This window comes from Lithobates pipiens, unplaced genomic scaffold, assembly GCF_037356315.1.
Source record: "Lithobates pipiens isolate NorthernLeopardFrog02 unplaced genomic scaffold, aLitPip1_a1.2 Scaffold_18, whole genome shotgun sequence".
Taxonomy (NCBI): domain Eukaryota; kingdom Metazoa; phylum Chordata; class Amphibia; order Anura; family Ranidae; genus Lithobates; species Lithobates pipiens.
The window spans coordinates 110,463,320-110,487,777 of NW_027507758.1; the positions used below are offsets into that span (position 1 = coordinate 110,463,320).

Consider the following 24,458-nt stretch of genomic DNA (forward strand, 5'->3'; position numbering starts at 1 on the left):
CCAGATTTGTTTGCATGGTGTGAACTGTCAAATGGTGCAGGAATCAGATCACATAGGTGTGAACACCCAAGCCATCCGATTCCAGTGCAGACCAAATAATAAAAAAAAAAAAAAAAAAAAAAAAAAAGGTCCTGCACCATTTTGGGGCAAATGTGATGCAATTTCTCCACAGCAATGCGGTACAAATCACATGCAATGTCTGATTGCACAAGGGTGAACCCAGTGTAAAAGGTGTGAGCTTTGATCTGCATATAGTACGATGTCCGTTAATGCAACCTAATGATTTTTTTTTTTTTTTTTTTAAATAAAATTACATTTGACCCCTTATTGACCCTTGGCTTACCATAATCGATTTCTTTTGTTTCATCTGTAAATAAATTTGTAACACTTTGTACCAGACACATAATTTTAATGTCATTTAAAACAGGTAAAATTACATTATGTAATTAGGTCTTTATCTACTGTAACACATAACCAACATCTAATACTGAACAACAAAGTAGAGCTTTGTTGAATATCTAAAATAATCAAGAACAATACAGGCTACTTTTACATTTGTCCAAAATTTCTTGGACCTACCCAATAAGCTTTCCATTTACTAATGGTGTACAAGGTGTACATTTTTTTTCTGCAAAACTGCATGTACATTTGTTCTGTGGGAATAGGGGCAAAATTAAAATATCAGGCCATTTACTCTGCAGGTCGAAATAGAATATTCATTCATAAAAAAAGTGGTTTAGTAAAACAAAACAAAAAAAAAAAAAAATGCATTTTGGCCACTAGAAAGAGTCAAAGTAAATAAGTGTTTTCTATGATCATTAGCTAGTGGCTAATGTGGTATTTTCCCGATTCACATTATCCTGTATAAATGAATAACATTTCATCTAGGAGAGAGGGGGGAAAAAAATAAAAAAATAAATAAAAAACGTAAAGCGCAACATCATTCAATTTTTATTTTATGGTGGCTGTTAGAGACCTTGCACTCCCCCCACCTTCCATTCGATGATGCCCTACAGATGCTCAATAGGGTTTAGGTCTGGAGACATGCTTCGCCAGTCCATCGCCTTTACCCTCAAGCTTCTTTAGCAAGGCAGTGGTCGCCTTGGAGGTGTGTTTGAGGTCGTTATGTTGGAAAACTTCACTGCGGCCCAGTCTCCAAAGGGAGGGGATCATGCTCTGCTTCAGTATGTCACAGTACATGTTGGCATTCATGGTTCCTTCAGTGAACTGTAGCGCCGCAGTGCTGGCAGCACTCATGCAGCTCCAGACCATGACACTCCCACCACCATGCTTGACTGTATGCAACACACACACACTTGTCTTTGTACTCCTCACCTGGTTGCCGCCACACACGCTTGACACCATCTGAACCAAATAAATTTATCTTGGTCTCATCAGACCACAGGACATGGTTCCAGTAATCCATGTCCTCAGGCTGGATTCACACCTATGCAGTTTTAGTGCTTTTTGAATTTTACAGATTTGCACTACAGTCCATTGAACATGGTTTTCTATGGAACACTGTTCTGTAGTGCAAATCTGCAAAATGCAAAAAGCACTAAAAATGTATAGGTGTGAATCCAGCCTTAGTCTTCAGCAAACCGTTTGCAGGCTTTCTTGTGCATCATCTTTAGAAGAGTCTTCCTTCTGTAATGACAGCCATGCAGACCAATTTGATGCAGTGTATGGTCTGAGCACTGACAGGCTGACCAACCCTCCAACCTCTGCAGCAATGCTGGCAGCACTCATACCTCTATTTCCCAAAGAAAACCTCTTGATATGACGCTGAGCATGTGCAATCAATTTCTTTGGGCGGCCATGGTGAGGCCTGTTCTGAGTGGAACCTGTTCTGTTAAACTGCTGTATGGTCTTGGCCACCGTGCTGCAGCTCAGTTTCAGGGTCTTGGTAATCTTCGTATAGCCTAGGCCAGTGATGGCGAACCTTGGCACCCCAGATGTTTTGGAACTACATTTCCCCATGATGCTCAAATACACTGCAGAGTACATGAGAATCATGGGAAATGTAGTTCCAAAACATCTGGGGTGCCAAGGTTCGCCATCACTGGCCTAGGCCATCTTTATGTAGAGCGACAATTCTTTTTTTCAAATCCTCAGAGAGTTCTTTGCCATGAGGTGTCATGTTGAACTTCCAGTGACCAGTATGAAAGAGTGAGAACGATAACACCAAATTTAACACACCTGCTCCTCATTCACACCTGAGACCTTGTAACACTAACGAGTCACATGACACCAGGGAGAGAAATGGTCTAATTGGGTGCAATTTGGACAATTTTGGACACTTACGGTAGTACTCACTTTTGTTGCCAGTGGTTTAGACATTAACCGCTTGAGATCCGCGCTATAGCCGAATGACGGCTACAGCGCGGACCTGCTTTGACGGGACGACGTCTATTGATGTCATCCCGTGCACAAGCGGCCTGCACGCCCCCCTGAGGGGCGCGTGGCGTGCTCTGTGATCAGCGAGTCTATGAGACTCGCCTGATCACAGATCGGAGCAAGGGGTCGATCCCGACCCCTTACCATGTGATCAGCTGTCAGCCAATGACAGTTGATCATGTGACACAACAGAGCCGGTAATCGGCTATTTTTCCTCCTTGCGCCGATAGCGCAAGGAGAAAAAAAAAAGCCGATCACCGGCAGCCGTGAGAGGGACTTCAGTCCCGATCGCGACGAGCTGGGGCCAGCGCATCAGTGTCCACCTGCCCCCTGCCAGTGCCACCTAAAGACTGGCTAAAAGTAACACCCATCAGTGCCCACAATCTGCCTCAATAGTGCTGCACCTCAGTGCCACATATCTGTGCCCATCAGTGTCATCTACCAGTGCAGCCTATCAGTGCCCACCAGCGCTGCCTCATCAGTGCATTTCAATGAAGGAGAAAAATGACCTGTTTGCAAAATTTTATAACAAACATGATTTTTTATTTTTTTTTGCATTTTTTTTGTTTGTTTAGCAAAAAATAAAACTCCCAGCTGTAATTAAATACCGCCAAAAGAAAGCTCTATTTGTGGGGGAAAAAAATGATAAAAATTTAATTTGGGTACGGTGTTGTATGACCGCATAATTGTCATTCAAAGTGCATCAGCGCTGAAAGCTGAGAATTGGTCTGGGCAGGAGGGGGGTTTAAGTGCCCAGTAAGCAAGTGGTTAATGGCTGTGTGGAATTAGAGGGGGAAGCAAATTTACACTGTTATACAAGTTGTACACTCACTACTTTACATTGTAGCAAAGTGTAATTTCTTCAGTGTGGTCACATGAAAAAGGTCTTGTCTTTTTGATTAAATAAAAAAGCTTGAAAAGATATTTACAGAAATGTGAAGTGTGTGCTCACTTTTGGAAATGCTCTTCCTGTTAGAGATGTTCTCTTCCTGGTCATCACTGGGAGTGGATTATTGGCAAACAGCCAAGACACCTGATTGGAGGAAAGGTGCACACACCCCCAATCCACATCGGTAAAGGAAATGTGCACAGCTCTGCTCTGACACAGCAAGCTGACTGCTAATCTATAGCAACCTCCCCCACACACAGGTCAGGCTGCAGTTTCCAAGAACTTGTCAAAAGTTATCAGGCTGATAACAGAGGAACTGAGCAGGAGAAAGCTAGGGGACTTAGTGCTTTGAAGAGAGATAAGAAAACACTGCAGATATATGCCCAGCTCAAATGTCAAGAATCGGGTTTACATTCACTTTAATTTAAAAAGAATAATTGTACATGCAGTTTCAGAGGATGAATAGCTCTACAAAATGTCTCTAAATACACCTCCAAGTTTACTTTATTCATTACAGGTACTTGTATATTGCTATCAATTTACGCAGCATTCACACCAGTCCCTGCCCTCTAAGGTCCCTAACTCACATACATACAAATACTAGGGTCAATTTAGACACAAACCAAATTAACCTACCAACAGGTCATTGGCGTGTGGGAGGAAACATTAATTTAGAAACTCTTGCACAACCTGCCCCAATCCAAGAGTGCAACACAGCATTAAAGCAGCAAATAGAGGTTTTGGCACAAATCTAGGATTTTCTATCAGGCTCCTTTTACAAAGGGAGGATCCGTGTGACGGACTTCGCAAGCTCAGCGGGGATCAGAGCAGGTGGATGACGCCTCCGCTCACTGTGCACAGCAGAGATGGACAGAGTCCCACTCTCCTCTATGGGGACATTGGATGAAAACCGACCGCCTGTCTGTTTTCATCCATTCCGACAGATAGATGGAAAAAAATAGGACCACCATCTGTCTGGATTTGGCTGACAGGATCGGATCAGATAGCAGCGGGTGTCAGCGGATAGATTACCGCTGACATCAGCCGCTCTGTAGAGGTGAATGGATGGCCCGATCAAGTCCGCCTGAAAAACTGACCGATGGACCTGATCAGACAGCCTGTGTGAAAGGGGCCATAGACACTAGGTCTGTAATAAAATGTAGCTACTGTGACCACTCACAGTTTGTGCATAAATAGAACTTGCAAAAATATACAAAATTATTTATTGGTATGTTTGATAGTACACAATGCAGAGGCCACTTCTTCATAACACTCATGTTGCTATTTATGGGAGATTTCTTACCAAAGTGGATTGAGAACTGCCTTGCAGGTAGGTCTTGTGCAGAGAACTGGTTCATATTGAACAGGGGGCAAGTCGGGACGCTCTTTAAGTGGGGTAAACAGGCATCCTAAAGGTACAACCATCCTTGTACCTTCCAACCGACTAGAGGGCCATACATTCCAGCTGAACCGTACTCCATCTCGCTCTTCATTCTGCTGAATAAATTCCAGATAGGTCGCCATAGGAACTCAGGGGTGCTGCAAAACAAAGACAAAATTAGCAAGCAGTTTAATCCCCTGTATACTAGGAGTATTTTGTACCCTAGTGACATGACTGATTACAGACAAAAAGCTTTAAGAATGCATGCTTTGCACATGTATTTTATAACCGCCTAACCAGTAGCATAATACCTATTTATTTACCCAGGGAGTGTCAAAATGAGCAAGTAATTCAGGGCATGAGCAGCTGAAATCTATAGGTATGTGCAGGCCCTGCTAAAGCCTAGTACACACTACCCATCGCACTTGGATCAGCACCACTGTACTAATAATCCAACATTCAAAACAATCTGGTCTGGCCAGCCAAGAGCACTGAACAGGAGATGGTTGGCAGACCTTTTTTCGGCTAGCTTTGAACTGAATGAAGTACACATGGACCGAATGTCTGCCAGTTTCTATTAAACCGGCTGATGTTGTCTGACATTCAGCCCTTGTGTACTAAGCTTACGGCATTGTAGTGCTAGAGTTTATTCAGTATCTTTAGGGTGCTGACAAGTACAAAGTGATTTCTGTACTAAAGAGCTTTCCAAAAACATTAGCTTAGACTGCCTGTGAAAAATGTCCATAGAGGAGCACCGATAAGCTGGCCAAAATCAGATTCCTTCATCTGCACACATACTAGATAGATGGTGCAATCTCCCTGCCTGGACATATATTTTCTGACAGCAGGGCCCGGTGCCATCAGAATACACTGATTAGCAGCTGCAGCCACTGATTGACAAGAGAATTTCAGATTGTCCTTTTGATAAAGGCGGATCTATTGATCGACTTCTGTCAAACAGGGATGGCCACACTGGTCAAAATTCAGACACTCCGCTGAACAAGCCATATTTTGATCTATGGCCAGGATAAGACACCTGTTATTGGTATATCTATGGCAAAAACAACAGCAATCAGTTTGAAAACTCTAACCTGGCCGATCAATTCCTTTCTCCTAAAAGTGTAAACCGGAAGATGTATGGAGGTGTTGTACAATGCTCGTAAACAAACATACATTTTCAAATTGAACTGTTAGGCAAAGCTGGCCTGTTACAGATATAAAGAAAGTATCTAAAATAGCTATGTAGTCCACACTTAGGTGTACAACTGTAATGACAAAGATGTACTTTGTATCTTCACAAAACTGCTTCTGTGGCAGAACACGGACTGATAATGAAGTCACTAAAACGTGTACAAGAGAGTATCAAAAGGCCAAAGATTACGCTTGTGCAAAAGATTAAGTGGTTTAAAGCCTAAAACATTTTTAGCCTTAAAGCGGAGTTCCACCCAAAAATACAGGTATTTGCTCCCACTTCCGGCGATAGATCTACACCATGTCCAGCCCCTCCTCCATCCACCCCTCCCCCCCGCTGTCTTCTGGGAGACACACGTCCCAGAAGACAGCAGGGACCAGTGAGGAGCCGCAAAGCTTCACTTCCTGATTCCCTTAATGAAGATGCCATTGCCTGCACCTGGGAGCCGAGGGACAGATCGGCTTTGGCTGAGGACATAGCAGGCACCCTGGATAGGCAAGTGTCCTAATATTAAAAAAAGTCGGCAGCAGCAGTATTTTTTTTTTTTTTGGCGGAACGCCACTTTAATGCATTCTCTGCATTAAGGTAAGAAATGTTCCACTAGAACAGGGATATGCAATTAGCGAACCTCCATCTGTTGCAAAACTACAAGTCCCATCATGCCTCTGCCTCTGGGTGTCATGCTTGTAGCTGTCAGAGTCTTGCTATGCCTCATGGGAATTGTAGTTCTGCAACAGCTGGGGGTCCGCTAATTGCATATCCCTGCACTAGAAGTATTCTGACACCTGGAAGGAAAGCAGAAGTGGGAAAGTATGGAGGATGCCCTGAACTCTTCATCTGAGAAATACTGAAGCTGTCCATACACTATCAGAATTTTGCTTGAAAATGTTCAATTAAAGAGTATTTTTTTTGTTTCTCTAATCAATGGTGAGGTCAACTTAAAAGGGTTCTCCGTGGGTCCCCAGCGTTTGATTTGATAGATTGATAGCAGCGCACCAGGGTCAGGGCAGACTCCTGCGTTCAGCCTCTATGGACACCGAATGCTGGACTTGGGAGCACGGCCACAAGGTTACCCCCCTCTAAAGAGTCCTTCTCCAAGGGGGTTAGCTAATAATCTTGAGAGCCACAGAGGGACCCCAGAATTGGATGTTCGGGGCCACTGTGCAAAATGAGCTTCACAGTGAGAGGCAAGTATGACATGACATTTTTTTTTTTTTTTTTTTTTTAATAATAAAAACTATCCTTTAGTATCATTTTAATGCTTGTTTTCAGGCGAGGGAGTAGCATATGTTGTTTCCATTCAAGAAAATCAACCCCCCCCCCCCCCAATTCAACATTTACAGAACTTGTTGTACAAGCATTCCTTGAAAAAAGTCTACTAGTGTATTGGCAGCTTTACTTTCTGGGAGATTCCAATGATTCTGTACCAAGTAGTGGCGCGCATAAAGATTAGGAGCAACTAAGGCAGGCTATATATTAAACGATTTTCTTTCCTGCAACCATGAATTGCAGGAAAGAAAAATCACTTGATTCCCCTATCAAAACATTAAGCGTTTATAAGGGAATACCTCCCACACAGCTATTGTGTTCTCAAAAGTCATCCTTGCCAGGAGAACAGTGATTACTGCTAGTGGTTATAGCTGCTAGCAATTATCGCAAGTAAAAATCCAACATGGTGGTAGTACAAATTGATTGATGATCGAGCCTGCGCATAAAATGGTTCGAAGCTCGGCGATCCCTGCTGAACTTCGAACTGTCTATTTCTGGCTTAACTTGACTGACTTTTCTGCACTGTATGCTCATTCCAGATCACTGTATTCTTTTTAATTAAAAAAAAGATAACAGCGCCCCCCCCATGCCATCTGTGTACTGCTGATTTCTATTCAAGTCTAATTTACATACAGTCTTTGTTGTCTTGTAGCCCTTTGTTACAAACACAATCAGGATTTGAGTTTCTGTACACATTACACCCATAGGGCTAATTAAATCATCCAAAATACTCTTATTTACACTTCCACAACTTTTGAAATTAGCCCAATACAATAACAATGTAGTTGTGTACAGCTTTGAGTAACATTCCTACACAGGAGACACATAAATAACGAGCAAGATAAAGATAATACTGAGCAAACATAAACCAGACACAAAAGTCCGCCAATTGATACTCAGACTATTCAGTTGATGCCAGTGGGGCACATATTCTTTTATCTATAACCCACCTTCCGGGCATGAGGTAAACATGGGAAATGCCATTGATTAGCTCATTACAATGGCACCTGAAACTGGGTGGGATACATTGGGCACCATGTGAACATGTCCTTTTAGTTTATTTGTTGAAAGCAGGAAAATGGGAAAGTGTAAAGATTTGAGTACTTTGACAAGGGCCAAATTGTAATGGCTAGACAGCTGGGTCCAAGCAGCTCCAAAACTGCAGCTTTTCTGGGATGTTCTCGGTCTTCAGTGGTCAGGACCCACCAAAAGTGGTTCAAGGAAGGAAAGCTGGTGAACTGACGACAGGGTCACAGGTGGCCAAGGCTCACAAATACATGTGAAGAGCAAATTGTAGTCCAATCTAATAGAAGAGCTACTGCAGCTTAAACTGCTGAAAAGGTTAAAGCTGGTTCCAACAGAAAGGTGTCAGAAGACAAAGCATATTGCAGTTTTTGGTTTATGGGGCTGTGTAGCCTCAGACCGGTCAGGGTGCTCATGCTGGCCCATATCCACAGCCAAAGGCACCTTACAATGGGCACATGAGCATCAGAACTGGGCCGCAGCTCTGGGGCAGCCACGGTCCGCACTGGCAAAGGGTCCTGTGCAGCTTTGGCTCCATTTCAGGTTCAAATTCAGGAAAAAAAAAAAAATCAATCCTGAGAAAATGGAGAACGGGGACATACCGGAACCCCAGCAGCGAGCCGTGGCTGCAGCTAGTGTGAACTCGGCCTTACTTTGGATTTACCTCCAAATTCTTCAGACCTCTATCTAGTTGAGCTCCTCTGGGATGTGCTTCAAAAACAAGTCTGATCCATGGAGGCTCCACCTCACAACTTACAGGACTTAAAAGGATCTGCTACTGACAACTTGGTGCCAGATACCACAGTATAGCTGTTATGGGTCATAATGTTATGGCTGATCAGTGTATATTGTACACAATTATCTTTAGAAGTAATCAGATGAATACCTAGCAGTCATGTTTGGGTAGTTGGGGGGTGTCAGGATTAAGGAAGTCCATTTTTTTTCCATTGAACTCTGGCTCGACAAAATATACCAGTACACATTTCATTAAAAACAAATATCAGGTAATTTTCCATCTCTGTATACCCTGTCCACTGCTGTTCTACTAAAGCCGACCATATACTAGTAGACTTTTCAACAGGTTTGTACAAAAATTCTAAGTACATTTGGAGACTAGACAAATTTCGTTCAAGAAGAACTTCAAAATTGTTTGCTTTGAACATTTAATTTCTGAATAAAATGGACTTTCCCAAACCGATATCACATACATTGTTACGAAATTAGTTTGAGAAAAAAAAAATTATACTATGCTTCTTTACAATCTTCTCATCTGTGTGGTCAAAACTGAACATGGATTTAACCACACTTAAAAAAATAAATAAAATAAAGCCACATTTACAGGCCTTTGATTTTCTTTTTACAAATTTGGCAAGCAAAATTTGCATTGCAACGTCAAAAAATAAATAACCGTGAAGCAAATTTGCACCATGTACAGCTTTAGGTTTGCATTGCATCAGTGTGAACCAGGACTTAAGCAGCTTAAAAAAAAAACTGGGGTGCCTTTAGCATTCATTCTGCTTAGGTTCACATATGTGCGATCTCACACATCGCATGCAATTCACACTCACACCGCAGGAGCCGATCACATGCAATGTCTGTGCAGTGCGAGTTCAGCCATACAATTGTACAACTGAACTCGCACTGGATTCACATGAAAATAGGGCAGGTCTTTTTTTTTCCCCCCACACTAAAATTGGATCGCATGGATGGCTGATCGCACTGCAATCTGTGACTCGATCGGGGGGGGGGGGGGGAATCATTAAATGTATAGACACCCGCAGCGGTTTGCAGAAGGCAGTGTGAACCACCTGCGGGGGAGATGCAACATGGGGGAAACACTGAAATCACACTGGTTCCCACATCGCACATATGTGAACCTAGGACCAATCGAACGACCAGAATTATTTTGGCCAATGGAAATCCATAAACGTTTAATGCCACTAAACGTGTGTGCGATACGCGGCTTTACGTGCGCCATTTAGGCAGCTTTTTCCCAGCCGGGAGTTCTGGTGTTCAGGGGAGCTGAGCAAACACTCATCAAGGCATAGAATGGATTTGAATATTGAAGAAAACATTTCTACCATTGTATTAGTCAGCATAAAGCTGAACACACATTACACCCTGATCTTACTATCCCTCTTCAATCTCCTAATAGATCCACCAATCAATCAGCAGTGTGAAGAGTACAATCTATTCCATGGAAATCCTATCAGGAAGCCCCACACAGCTTAATGGTGTGTACAGATCTGTATACATCTCTCGCATTCAACCCCCCCAGAGTAATCTATACACAGAACACCGCCTCTCCCCCTCATAGTACTATATACATGGTACACAGCCTCTCCCCCTCATAGTACTATATACATGGTACACAGCCTCTCCCCCTCATAGTACTATATACATGGTACACAGCCTCTCCCCCTCATAGTACTATATACATGGTACAAAGCCTCTCCCCCTCATAGTACTATATACATGGTACAAAGCCTCTCCCCCTCATAGTACTATATACATGGTACACAGCCTCTCCCCCTCATAGTACTATATACATGGTACACAGCCTCTCCCCCTCATAGTACTATATACATGGTACACAGCCTCTCCCCCTCATAGTACTATATACATGGTACACAGCCTCTCCCCTCATAGTACTATATACATGGTACACAGCCTCTCCCCCTCATAGTACTATATACATGGTACACAGCCTCTCCCCCTCATAGTACTATATACATGGTACACAGCCTCTCCCCCTCATAGTACTATATACATGGTACACAGCCTCTCCCCCTCATAGTACTATATACATGGTACACAGCCTCTCCCCCTCATAGTACTATATACATGGTACACAGCCTCTCCCCCTCATAGTACTATATACATGGTACACAGCCTCTCCCCCTCATAGTACTATATACATGGTACACAGCCTCTCCCCCTCATAGTACTATATACATGGTACACAGCCTCTCCCCCTCATAGTACTATATACATGGTACACAGCCTCTCCCCCTCATAGTACTATATACATGGTACACAGCCTCTCCCCCTCATAGTACTATATACATGGTACACAGCCTCTCCCCCTCATAGTACTATATACATGGTACACAGCCTCTCCCCCTCATAGTACTATATACATGGTACACAGCCTCTCCCCCTCATAGTACTATATACATGGTACACAGCCTCTCCCCCTCATAGTACTATATACATGGTACACAGCCTCTCCCCCTCATAGTACTATATACATGGTACACAGCCTCTCCCCCTCATAGTACTATATACATGGTACACAGCCTCTCCCCCTCATAGTACTATATACATGGTACACAGCCTCTCCCCCTCATAGTACTATATACATGGTACACAGCCTCTCCCCCTCATAGTACTATATACATGGTACACAGCCTCTCCCCCTCATAGTACTATATACATGGTACACAGCCTCTCCCCCTCATAGTACTATATACATGGTACACAGCCTCTCCCCCTCATAGTACTATATACATGGTACACAGCCTCTCCCCCTCATAGTACTATATACATGGTACACAGCCTCTCCCCCTCATAGTACTATATACATGGTACACAGCCTCTCCCCCTCATAGTACTATATACATGGTACACAGCCTCTCCCCCTCATAGTACTATATACATGGTACACAGCCTCTCCCCCTCATAGTACTATATACATGGTACACAGCCTCTCCCCCTCATAGTACTATATACATGGTACACAGCCTCTCCCCCTCATAGTACTATATACATGGTACACAGCCTCTCCCCCTCATAGTACTATATACATGGTACACAGCCTCTCCCCCTCATAGTACTATATACATGGTACACAGCCTCTCCCCCTCATAGTACTATATACATGGTACACAGCCTCTCCCCCTCATAGTACTATATACATGGTACACAGCCTCTCCCCCTCATAGTACTATATACATGGTACACAGCCTCTCCCCCTCATAGTACTATATACATGGTACACAGCCTCTCCCCCTCATAGTACTATATACATGGTACACAGCCTCTCCCCCTCATAGTACTATATACATGGTACACAGCCTCTCCCCCTCATAGTACTATATACATGGTACACAGCCTCTCCCCCTCATAGTACTATATACATGGTACACAGCCTCTCCCCCTCATAGTACTATATACATGGTACACAGCCTCTCCCCCTCATAGTACTATATACATGGTACACAGCCTCTCCCCCTCATAGTACTATATACATGGTACACAGCCTCTCCCCCTCATAGTACTATATACATGGTACACAGCCTCTCCCCCTCATAGTACTATATACATGGTACACAGCCTCTCCCCCTCATAGTACTATATACATGGTACACAGCCTCTCCCCCTCATAGTACTATATACATGGTACACAGCCTCTCCCCCTCATAGTACTATATACATGGTACACAGCCTCTCCCCCTCATAGTACTATATACATGGTACACAGCCTCTCCCCCTCATAGTACTATATACATGGTACACAGCCTCTCCCCCTCATAGTACTATATACATGGTACACAGCCTCTCCCCCTCATAGTACTATATACATGGTACACAGCCTCTCCCCCTCATAGTACTATATACATGGTACACAGCCTCTCCCCCTCATAGTACTATATACATGGTACACAGCCTCTCCCCCTCATAGTACTATATACATGGTACACAGCCTCTCCCCCTCATAGTACTATATACATGGTACACAGCCTCTCCCCCTCATAGTACTATATACATGGTACACAGCCTCTCCCCCTCATAGTACTATATACATGGTACACAGCCTCTCCCCCTCATAGTACTATATACATGGTACACAGCCTCTCCCCCTCATAGTACTATATACATGGTACACAGCCTCTCCCCCTCATAGTACTATATACATGGTACACAGCCTCTCCCCCTCATAGTACTATATACATGGTACACAGCCTCCCCCTCATAGTACTATATACATGGTACACAGCCTCCCCATCATAGTACTATATATATATGGTACACAGCCTCCCCCTCATAGTACTATATATATATGGTACACAGCCTCCCCCTCATAGTACTATATATATATATATATATATGGTACACAGCCTCCCCCTCATAGTACTATATATATATATATATATGGTACACAGCCTCCCCCTCATAGTAATATATATATATATATATATATATATAGTACACAGCCCCCCCCATAGTACTATATACATGGTACACAGCCTCCTCCCCCCCATAGTACTATATACATGGTACACAGCCTCCTCCCCCCCCCCCCATAGTACTATATACATAGTACACAGCCCCTCCCATAGTACTATATACATAGTACACAGCCCCCCCCCATAGAACTATATACATAGTACACAGCCCCCCCCATAGAACTATATACACACACACCGACTGCCTCTCCCCCTACAGTGTGTGTTATATACACACACTACACAGCCTCCCCCCTACAGTTTGTTTATATATATATTATACACATACATACACACACACTGTACACAGGCTCTTCCCCTCACCTCTCTCTCTCGGTGCCCGGCTCTCGGTATCCGGGTGTAAATTCCGGTCCAGACAAGTACAGCTCAGCAATAGGCCGGCTACACCACGTTACGTCAGCGAAAAGAGGCCGGCCTTCCCACCCAGCCACGTCGTTCCCTCCAGCCAATGAAATCGAACGCCGGCCATGATTGCCCACGTCACTTTCCACGTCTGACGCGCTCTGATAGTTTCCGCCCCTCAACACCGGTCCAGCCAGTTCCTAGTCATGTTATATCCGCACTGCAAACCTAGGAGACCTTTTGCCCTGACTTTCTATGACGCCTCAGGTCCCAGACTGGGGGAGCACGGGGCACAATAGGAAATAAAGCCCCTGCTCTATAAATATGTGTTATATGTTAATTTCTCTACAATATCACTATACCATAGCTCACAACTGGCCCTGATTTGTCCCTCATTTTGGTCTGCTCTATATACATGTATATAAAATGCACTTTTTATCTATCAAAAAGTGTTTCCAGCGATAAACCTTTCATCTGATTTTTAAATTGCTGCATTTGTAAATTCCAGTAGCCAAAATAAAAGGATGATAGTGGTATAAAAAAAAACAAAAAAAAAACGCTTGTGGGTCTAACCAACCTTGATTTTTTTATACAATTCTCCTTTAAGGGGTGTGGCAGGGGGTGTGTCCTATGCCTGCATACTTTTGCTGATAGGTGTCCCTAGTTCCCATCTCAAAAAGTTGTGAGGTATGACTATACTAATATTGTCAGTTCTTTATAAATAGGATTTATATATTTAATTGAAACAATATAAGTGCTAGGCAGCGCTTGCTCTTACCATTCATACATATAAAAGGACTATGTATATGTGCTCATTCCAAAAACAATTAACATTTTTTGTGCCATCCAAATACATTTGTAAATATTCATACACAGTAAAACCTTGGATTGTGAGCATAATTCAATTGGAAAGGTGATTGTAATCCAAAGCACTCATATATCAAAGCTAATTTCACCAGAAGAAATAATGGAAACTCAGATGATTCGTTCCACAACCACAAAAACAAAAGTGTCAACAGGGAATGCATAAAGCAGAATCCATCAGGAGCTACAGAGTATTAGGCCCCTTTCACACTGTTGGACCGTTCAGGTCCGCCTCTCAGTTTTGACGGCGGACCTGAACGGGCGTTCCATGCTAGTCTATGGAGCAATGGATGCCAGCGGAGACATGTCTGCTGACATCCGATCTACTAAGAGCAGACGGATGCCCCTACGTTCGCATCCGTCTTGGCGGATCGGGTGAGATCTGATGAAAACGGACATGCTGTCCGTTTTTGTCCAATCTCTCCATAGCAACCAGCAGCGATTGACAAGCCCCTCCCCGCTCGGTGAGCAGAGAGGGACCTGTCATCAACGGAGAGATCTCCCGCTGAGCTGGCGGACTCCGAGGCAGCCTATCCGCCTCATGAGAATGAAGCCTAAAAGAGAAGAGATGCGCCTCTAAGTGTAGCAATATGGTTACATTTAAGGAAGGTACAATATTTAGAAACGCACATGGTTGATAATTAACCACTTTGGCCCCGGAAAGATTTTACCCCCTTCCTGACCAGAGCACTTTTTGTGATTTGGCACTGCGTCGCTTTAACTGACAATTGCGCGGTCGTGCGATGCTGCACCCAAACAAATTTGACATCCTTTTTTTCCCCACAAATAGAGCTTTCTTTTGGTGGTATTTAATCACTTTTTCGGTTTTTATTTTTGGCGCTATAAACAAAAAAAGAGCAAAAATTTTGGAAAAAAATTAATATTTTTTACTTTTTGCTATAATAAATATCCCCAAAAATATATAAAAAAAACCTCATTTTTTCCTCAGTTTAGGCCAATATGTATTTATCTCCATATTTTTGATTAAAAAAATCACAATAAGCGATTAGTTTGTGCAAAAGTTATAACGTCTACAAAATAGGGCATAGTTTTATGGCATTTTTATTATTCTTTTTTTATTAGTAATGGCGGCGATCTTTTTATCGCGACTGCGACATTATGGCGGACACATCGGACACTTTTGACACTATTTTGGGACCATTGACATTTATACAGCGATCAGTGCTATAAAAATGTACTGATTACAGTGTAAATGACACTGGCAGGAAAGGGGATAAACCCTAGAGGTCGATCAAGGGGTTAAGTGTGTCCTAGGGAATGATTCTAACTGTGGGGGGGTGGGCTACTACTCACATGACAGTGATCACCGCTCCCGATGACAGAGCAGTGATCTCTGTCATATCACAATGCAAAACGGGCAAATGCCTTGTTTACAAAGGTATCTCCCGTTCTTCCGCTCCTTGACACGATTGCAGGCACCTGGCAGACATCAAGTCAGTGGGACCCGTGGTCATGGAGCAAGCGGCGGGCACGCTCGCCCACAATGCCACTTCTTAAAGGGACGTACCTGTAAGCCCATTTTCCCAGCCGTGCCATTGTGATTATGTATATTGTCGTACGATGGTTGGCATGTGGGTAAAAGAGGCACCTCTAAGTATGCAGGCATCCGGGTAAAGCTGTCCACATAGACCAGTGATGGGGAACCTTGGCACCCCAGATGTTTTGGAACTACATTTCCCGCTCTGCAGTGTAGTTGAGCATCATGGGAAATGTAGTTCCAAAACATCTGGGGTGCCATGGTTTGCCATCACTGACATAGACAATCCTCTGCACCACCATCAACGGCATGTCTTCAACGAGCGCACCAAGCCACGCTTTCAGATTGCTCTACTGCAGAGTAGTCTTCCTGGTCACGATTACAGACTGACAGCGGTGAGGACAACGGTCTATGTGGACAGCTTTACCCTGGATTCCCGCATACTTAGATGGGCCTCTTTTAAACATCAACCATGTGGGTTGCTAAATATTGTACCTTCATTAAAGAGGAAGTAAACCCTGATGGCTTTACTTCCTCTTTGTCTCCCTGCAAAGGTAAAGCATAATGGACTACTATGCATCACATAGTAGCCCATTATGTGTCACTTACCTGACACATGTCACCGCTGTCCCCTGTAGCAAAGCATCCATCTTCTTCCGGGTATCGCTCCTCCTGCTCTGTGAGTGGCCAGAGCAGCGATGACGTCACTCCGGCGCATGTGCACGGGAGCCATAGGTCATAGCATGTTTGCCTTCACTTGTGACAGCCTTCACCAGTGTGCCTGCGCATGCGTCGTAGACAGCGGTGCCCTATTGTTGTAAAATATCTCCTTAACCATGTAGGTTAAGGAGATGTTTCATGTAATTACATGCCATTGTTGAACAGTGGTAGAAAAATTGGGCCTTTGGTGGTGGTGGTGCCACAACACTGTAAGTCCTTACAGTTACTCTCGTGGGCGCTGGAACAGGCCCTGCTGTGAAATATTATATCAAGAATTGTAATTACATGTACCTGCTAAACAGGGGCTGAAAAATAGGTCCTTAGGCACTGGTGCCATAACACTGCAATACCTCACAGAAACTCTAGTTGGAGAGCAGGAATGAGCCCTGCTGCAAAGTATTGCATCAAAAATTGTATTTACATTCCCCTGTTAAACAGAGGCTGAAAAATTGGACCTTAGGCACTGGTGCTGGTGCCACAACACTGCAACCCCTCACAGATACTCTACTTGGAGTGCAGGAATGAGCCCTGCTGCAAAATATTGCATCAAAAATTGTAATTACATGCCCCTGTTAAACAGGGGCTGTAAAATTGGGCCTTGGGCACTGGTGCCACAACACTGCAACCTCTCACAGATACTCTAGTTGGAGTGCAGGAATGAGCCCTGCTGCAAAGTATTGCACCAAAAATTTTAATTATACGCCCCTGTTAAACAGGGGCTGAAAAATTGGGCCTTAGGCACTAGTACTGGTGCCACGACACTGCAACCCCTCACAGATACTCTAGTTGGAGTGCAGGAATGAGCCCTGCTGCAAAATATTGCATCAAAAATTGTAATTACTTGCCCCTGTTAAACAGGAAATGAAAAATTGGGCCTTAGCCACTGGTGGCAGCGCCCAGAACCAAAAATGTTCTTCCAAGCTATCAGCAGGATCATTAAGGAGGAAGAGGATAGTCAGTCAACATAACAGGATAGTCACTCAGCATCAGCATAGGCAGTCTTGAATTTCAAAAATAAATATTCAGTTACATCAGCTTCAGGTGCTTGGTAGCTGGTGGTGATCAAAAACGGATTCATCTTTATGAAGGTCAGTCAATCAACCGAGTCGGTGGACAGGTGGACCCTGTGATTAGTTACAAAGCCTCCAGCAGTCCCGAAAGAACGCTGGATGCAGGACAGGCCAGTAGCTCAATTGCATACTGTGCAAGCTCTGGCCAGTGACCCATCCTCAAGACCCAGTAACCCAGAGGATTTTCGGTGGGAAAGGTGTCCAAGTCTGACCTTGTCCCTAGATATTCCTGCACCATGTAAATCAGACGCTGGCGATGGTTGCTGGAACCAATCATACCTTGGGGCTGTGGACTAAAAAAATTGTCTGAACGCATCACTCAAACGGCCACCTTCTCCACCGCTCCTTCTGTGACTGACCAAAGCCTCAGCAACACGTTGTCCAGGACCAGGAATTTGTAGCCTCCCAGTCTCTGGGAACGCGTTGCACAGAACTTTCTGCAAGGCCTCCCGGAGATGTCTCATCCTCTGCTCCCTCTGCGAGGGCAAGATAAGGTCCGCAACCTTACCCTTGTACCGTGGATCAAGGAGTTGCCAGCCAGTAATGATCCCTTTCCTTGATCTGCTGAATACGAGGATCCTACCGCAGGCTTTGCAGGATCAAGGAGGCCATGCAGCGTAGGTTAGCTGAGGCATTTTTTCCAGAGTCCTCGGGGTCACTAAGGATGACATGATCCACACCCACCTCTTCCCAGCCATATACAAGTTCACAGGTTTCTTGGGACTGTAAATCACCCCTAAAAGACTGCTGCTGCTGATACTGAGTGCCAGGCTCCACCTCCATGCTGACACAATCCTCCTCCTCCTCTTCCTGTGTGATCTGCGGGACAGCAGGAACACTGTCTGGATAAAGGGAGCCTTGAGGGGCAAGGAAGTCCACCTCTTCCTGTCTCTGTTCTGTCTCAAGTGCCCTGTCCATTATTCCACGCAGCGTGTGCTCCAACAGGTGGACAAGAGGTACAGTGTCACTGATGCATGCACTGTCACTGCTCACCATCCTTGTGGCCTCCTCAAATGGTGACAGGACAGTGCATGCATCCATGATCATGGCCCACTGGTGAGGGGAAAAAAACGAGCTCCCCTGACCCTGTCCTGGTGCCGTAGTCGCACAGGTACTCATTGATGGCCCTCTGCTGCATGTGCAGCCGCTTCAGCATGGCCAACGTTGAGTTCCACCTGGTGGGCATGTCACAGATAAGGCGGTTCTTGGGCAGGTTCAACTCCTTTTGGAGCTCAGCCAGCCAAGCACTGGCATTATATGACCGGCGGAAAAGAACACAGACTTTCTGGTCTGCCTCAGGACATCCTGTAAGCCCAGGTACCTGCCCAAGAACCGTTGCACCACCAAGTTAAGCACGTGAGCCACACAGGGCACATGGGTCAGTTGTCCCTGTCAGAGGGTGGAGAGGAGGTTGGTGCCATTGTCGCAAACCACCATTTCTGGCTTAAGCTGGCATGGCGTCAACCACCTCTCAGCCTGCCCCTGCAGAGCTGATAGAATATCTGCCCCAGTGTGGCTCCTGTCTCCCAAACACACCAGCGCAAGTACGGCATGGCATCTTTTTGCCTGCGTACTTGCGTAGCCCCTTGAATGCCTACGGAGCACCGCTGGTTCCGAGGACAAAGCACAAGAAGAGGCCATTTTAGGAAGAAGAAGAGGAGGGGATGGAGGAGAGAGGTGTGTCACAACCAGTAGTAGCATTTTGGAGGCGTGGTGGCGGAACAACCTCCAACACTACTGCATCTTGTCTTGCATCCTTCCCAGCTGCCAGAAGAGTGACCCAATGCGCTGTGAAAGATGGGTAACGTCCCTGTCCATGCTTGCTGCATAATATGCACCTTACTGCTGACTGCCCTGTCCAGCCAGGCATGGACATTGCCTTCCACATGCCGGTAGAGAGCTGGAATCGCCTTCCGTGAGAAAAAGTGGCGTTTGGGGACCTGCCACTGAGGAACCGCACATTGCATGAACTCACGGAAGGGGGCCGAGTCTACCAACTAAAAAGGCAGCAGTTGAAGTGCTAGCAATTTAGCCAAGCTAGCATTCAACAGCTGGGCATGTGGATGGCTGGGAGTGAACTTCTTTAGACGGTCCAGCAGCTGGGGCAGGGAAATTTGCCTGGTACAATCAGACGTCGGTGTACTGCTGGCAGAGTGCCCGCAAGTACCTCGCTGTGACACACCTAATTCTACACCTTCATTCCACTCAGTGCAGGTTTCAGAGAGGACTAAAGGTATAGTGGGGTTGAACATCCCAGCTGATGAGGTGCAAGGAGAGGTCCGCTTTGTTCTTTGGTGTGGGTCTTTAAGGTACGCTTGCCAACTGACTGCATGGCAGGTCAACATATGTCTGGTCAAGCATGTGGTGCCCAAGCGGCTAAAGTTTTGGACACGCAAGATACGCTTGAGACATATGTTGCAAATAGCAGCGGTGGGATCTGATGCACTCGTCTCAAAAAAGGCCCACACCAAAGAACTTTTGGAATAACGCACAGAGGCAGCGCCCTCCACAGGCGGAGCTCTGCAATGTGATTCAGTCGGTTTGCTGGCCTTAAGCTGGCCCCTGGAGGGCATCCTGCCTCGTTGGAGATGTGCCTCCTCCTCCTCCTCTCTCCTATCAGGCACCCACGTGGAGTCAGTGGCCTCATCATCCCCTCCCTCTTCATCACTGGAGCAAACCTGGCAGTATGCTGCAGCTGGTGGAACATGACTGCCAGATTGCTGTCCTTCTTGAGCATCCCCTCTCTCTGGGCTCACGCTACTGCCTTCCTCTAGCTGGGTATCATCATCAGAATCTTCAAAACGCTGGGCATCCTCCTGGAGCATGTACCCAACACTGTGCTCAAACAGTTTGGGGGACTCCTCAGGAGGACATGGTGGGTGTAGGGAAGGAGTGACTGATGCCATTGAGACGAGGGAAGAGGCCGCGTTGGCAGCTGCTTTGCCAGTACCCTGAGCCTGGGTGAGAGAGGATGAGGAGGATGAGGAGGGCTTCGTCATCCACTCTACCAAGTCTTCGGCATGTTGCGGCTCAACACGGCCAGCTGCCGAAAATAAGGACAAGCATGTCCCATGGCCACGTGTTGATGATTATGCACCGCGTCCACGACCAGCACTGTTGCCTCTAGACGCAAAGCCTGCTTGCCCTCTTTTATTGGCTCGTGACTGTCTGTCTCTCCTTGTTGGCCTTCCAGACATACTAATGGCCTGCAGGGAAATGAGAACACCAGCAATTGGGGTAGATTTAGGTGCACACTGAGCAGATGACACAGTACACTGACTGTAATTACTGCAGCTGCCTGCCTGTGGTATAGGACCAGAACAACACCAGCAATTGGGGGTAGCTTCAGGTGTATACTGTGCAGGTGGCACAATACGTCGACTGTAACTGCTGCAGCTGCCTATGGTATAGGACCAGAACAACACCAGCAGTTGGGGGTAGCTTCAGGTGTATACTGTGCAGGTGGCACAATACACTGACTGTAACTGCTGCAGCTGCCTGTGGTATAAGACCAGAACAACACAAGCAATTGGGGGTAGCTTTAGGTGTATACTGTGCAGACGGCACAATACACCGACTGTAACTGCTGCAGCTGCCTGTGGTATAGGACCAGAACAACACCAGCAATTGGGGGTAGCTTCATGTGTATACTGTGCAGGTGATACAATACACCGACTGTAACTGCTGCAGCTGCCTGTGGTATAAGACCAGAACAACACCAGTAATTGGGGGTAGCTTCAGGTGTATACTGTGCAGGTGGCACAATACACCGACTGTAACCCCTGCAGCTGCCTGTGGTATAGGACCATAACAACACCAGCAATTGGGGGTAGCTTCCGGTGTATACTGTGTAGGTGGCACAATACACCGAATGTAACTGCTGCAGCTGCCTGTGGTATAGGACCAGAACAACAGGAGCAATTGGGGGTAGCTTCAGGTGTATACTGTGCAGGTGGCACAATACACTGAATGTAACTGCTGAAGCTGCCTGTGGTATAGGACCAGAACAACACAAGCAATTGCGGGTAGCTTCAGGTGTATACTGTGCAGGTGGCACAATACACCGACTGTAACTGCTGCAGCTGCCTGCCTGTGGTATAGGACCATAACAACACCAGCAATTGGGGTAGCTTCAGGTGTACACTGTGCAGGGGCATAATACACCGACTGTAGTATAGGACCAGAACAACACCAGCAATTGGGGGTAGCTTCAGGTGTACACTGTGCAGGGGGTACAATACACCGACTGTAATTGCGCTAGGTTCACAAGAAATCAAGACACTGTCCCTGCCTATCTGTCTCTCTATGAACGCCACAACACACTACACAAGGCCGCCACACAGGCGGCCTTATATAGTGTGGGGCGTGTACTAAACCCCCTGAGCTATAATGATGCCTGTGGCCAATTATGGCTCTCCTCGCTGCCGGCACTGTGATTGGCCAAGCATGCGGGTCGCAGTGCATGCTTGGCCAGTCATCAGCCAACAATGCACTGCGATGTTGCAGTGCATTGTGGTGCAAACTGCAAACGCCGAACAGGCGAACACCAAGCTCATCTCTACTCATGATTCTCAATACAAAAATGACATAAGCCTCCGAAGAAGAACTACAAGGTCCGAAGCATGTTAGGCGTCATTTGCAGTATGTAATCTGGCTAGCCCAACCTTGTCTACAGGACAGCTGAGTTTCATACTTATGTTCACCAAAGTATATCTGTTACAAACGTTTTCATGTAATTGTATGCATCTCCTCTTTGCATTTTTATTGTATGTTTATAATAAAATACTCTTTTTACTACACTACTTAGTCTGCCTACAAAATCCGGAGGGGTATTTACCGCTGACGCCTGGTGCGGCTCAGTGTGAAAGGGCTCTTAAGGTAGCATTGAGAATGCAAAAAAAAACTGGTAAAATGTATTGCTGTGTGTTACCACCATGCAAACGTGAATGACTCTTCGATGTGTGAGGTTAGGCAGTTGGAAATGTAAGACGGAGTGACCTCTGACCAGGGCAGGGGTTATCATTTGGTAGAGGCGGCCTGTGTAGATATGTGGCAGAGGTGAAGAGGCAGTTTCTCCCTTTATAATTATCAGCCACATAATTGTTTTTAAAATCAGGAAAAGCAGTCATCTTTTTTAGTCCAGTTTCTAAGGTTAGGACCTGTAATATAGGTGGCAGTGCCACCGGGGCCAACGCAAATGTGCGCCCCATATTCAAATAGACTATATGATTTAGCAAATCTGTGCGTTAGCTGTCATATCACAAGAAACAAGTCAGTAAGGGGATAGGAGAATAATGAGAGACAGAATGGGTAGCACCTATCTTCTACAATTGCAGAAGCTTTTTAAGCCACATGCACTTGGCTTGGCACCACAAGTCACTGGGTAAAGCTCAGAATGAAGAATCGTATTAATACCAGAGTATTGTGTTGCTTGACATATCTTGGTGAGCTTTTTTGGGGCAGAATCTTGCATTTTGGCCCCATAGACTTTAAAGAGGAGCTTCAGCCAGGTGCCAAAAAATTTAACCACTTCAGCACCGGAAGGTTTTTATGACCAGGCAATTTTTTGCGATCCGGCCCTGCTTTACTCTAACTGACAATTGCGCAGTCATGCAATGCTGTACCCAAATAAAATTGATGCCCTTTTTTTCCCCTACAAATAATAGTTTCTTTTGGTGGTATTTGATCACCTCTGCAGTTTTTTTTCGCTATACACAAAATAATATCAACAATGTTGAAAAAAAAACTATATTTTTCACTTTCTGCCATGAAACATATCTAATAAAATGTAAAAAAAACAAAAATCTAATTTCTTCATCAATTTAGGCCACTGTGTATTCTGCTACACATTTTTGGTTAAAAAAATCTCAATGAGCATATATTGATTGGTTTGTGCAAAATTTATAACATCTACAAACAATGGGATATTTTTATGGCATATTTTTTTTTTTTTTTTTTTAATAGTAATGGTGGTGATCAGCAATTTTTAATGGGACATTGTGGAGGACAAATCGGACACCTGACATTTTTTTGGGAACCAGTGACATATTACAGTGATCAGTGCTAAAAATATGCACTGTTACTGTACTAATTACACTGGCAGGGAAGGGGTTAACGTGGGGGGGGGGCAGGCAAAGGGTTAAGTGTGTCCCTAGGGGATGATTTCTAAAGGCCCATACACACGGTCGGACTTTTTGACAACAAACATGCAAATTAGCTGTTTTGGAGCAACATCCGACTGTGTGTACGCTCCATCGGACAAACTTTTTCTGTTTTCATCTGACTTTTGTTGGCTGTGCGAACGGACAAACTTTCTGGCAACAAAAGTCCGATGGAGCAAAGTCCGACCGTGTGTACGCAAAAGCATCGGACTTTTGTACAAGGTACAAACACGCATGCTCAGAACCAATGCAAAAGATCAGACTACAATACAGAAGTTGACCAAAGGTGGCGCTGGAGTAATTGAACGTCCTCTTTTGAAGTGTCGTCAGTACGTTGTGTTTGTTGTCAAAAAGCCCGACCGTGTGTATGCAATACAAACTTGTGGACCACGCCCTTTGTACA

The 24,458-nt window shown here is 45.1% G+C and overlaps 1 protein-coding gene across 1 annotated transcript in view; it reads right to left on the bottom strand.

Moving 5' to 3' along the window:
* Positions 1-13,857, bottom strand: part of SEC23B (SEC23 homolog B, COPII component) — a 48,354-nt gene extending 34,497 nt beyond the window's left edge. Inside the window, exons 1-2 of the mRNA XM_077485996.1 lie at positions 13,704-13,857; positions 4,590-4,825 (exon numbers count right to left, since the gene is read on the bottom strand). Of these exons, the coding sequence (XP_077342122.1) occupies positions 4,590-4,810 (221 nt within the window). The 5' untranslated portion in view covers positions 4,811-4,825; positions 13,704-13,857. The remainder of the gene's footprint in view (positions 1-4,589; positions 4,826-13,703) is intronic.
* Between the last annotated feature and the right edge of the window lie 10,601 nt (positions 13,858-24,458).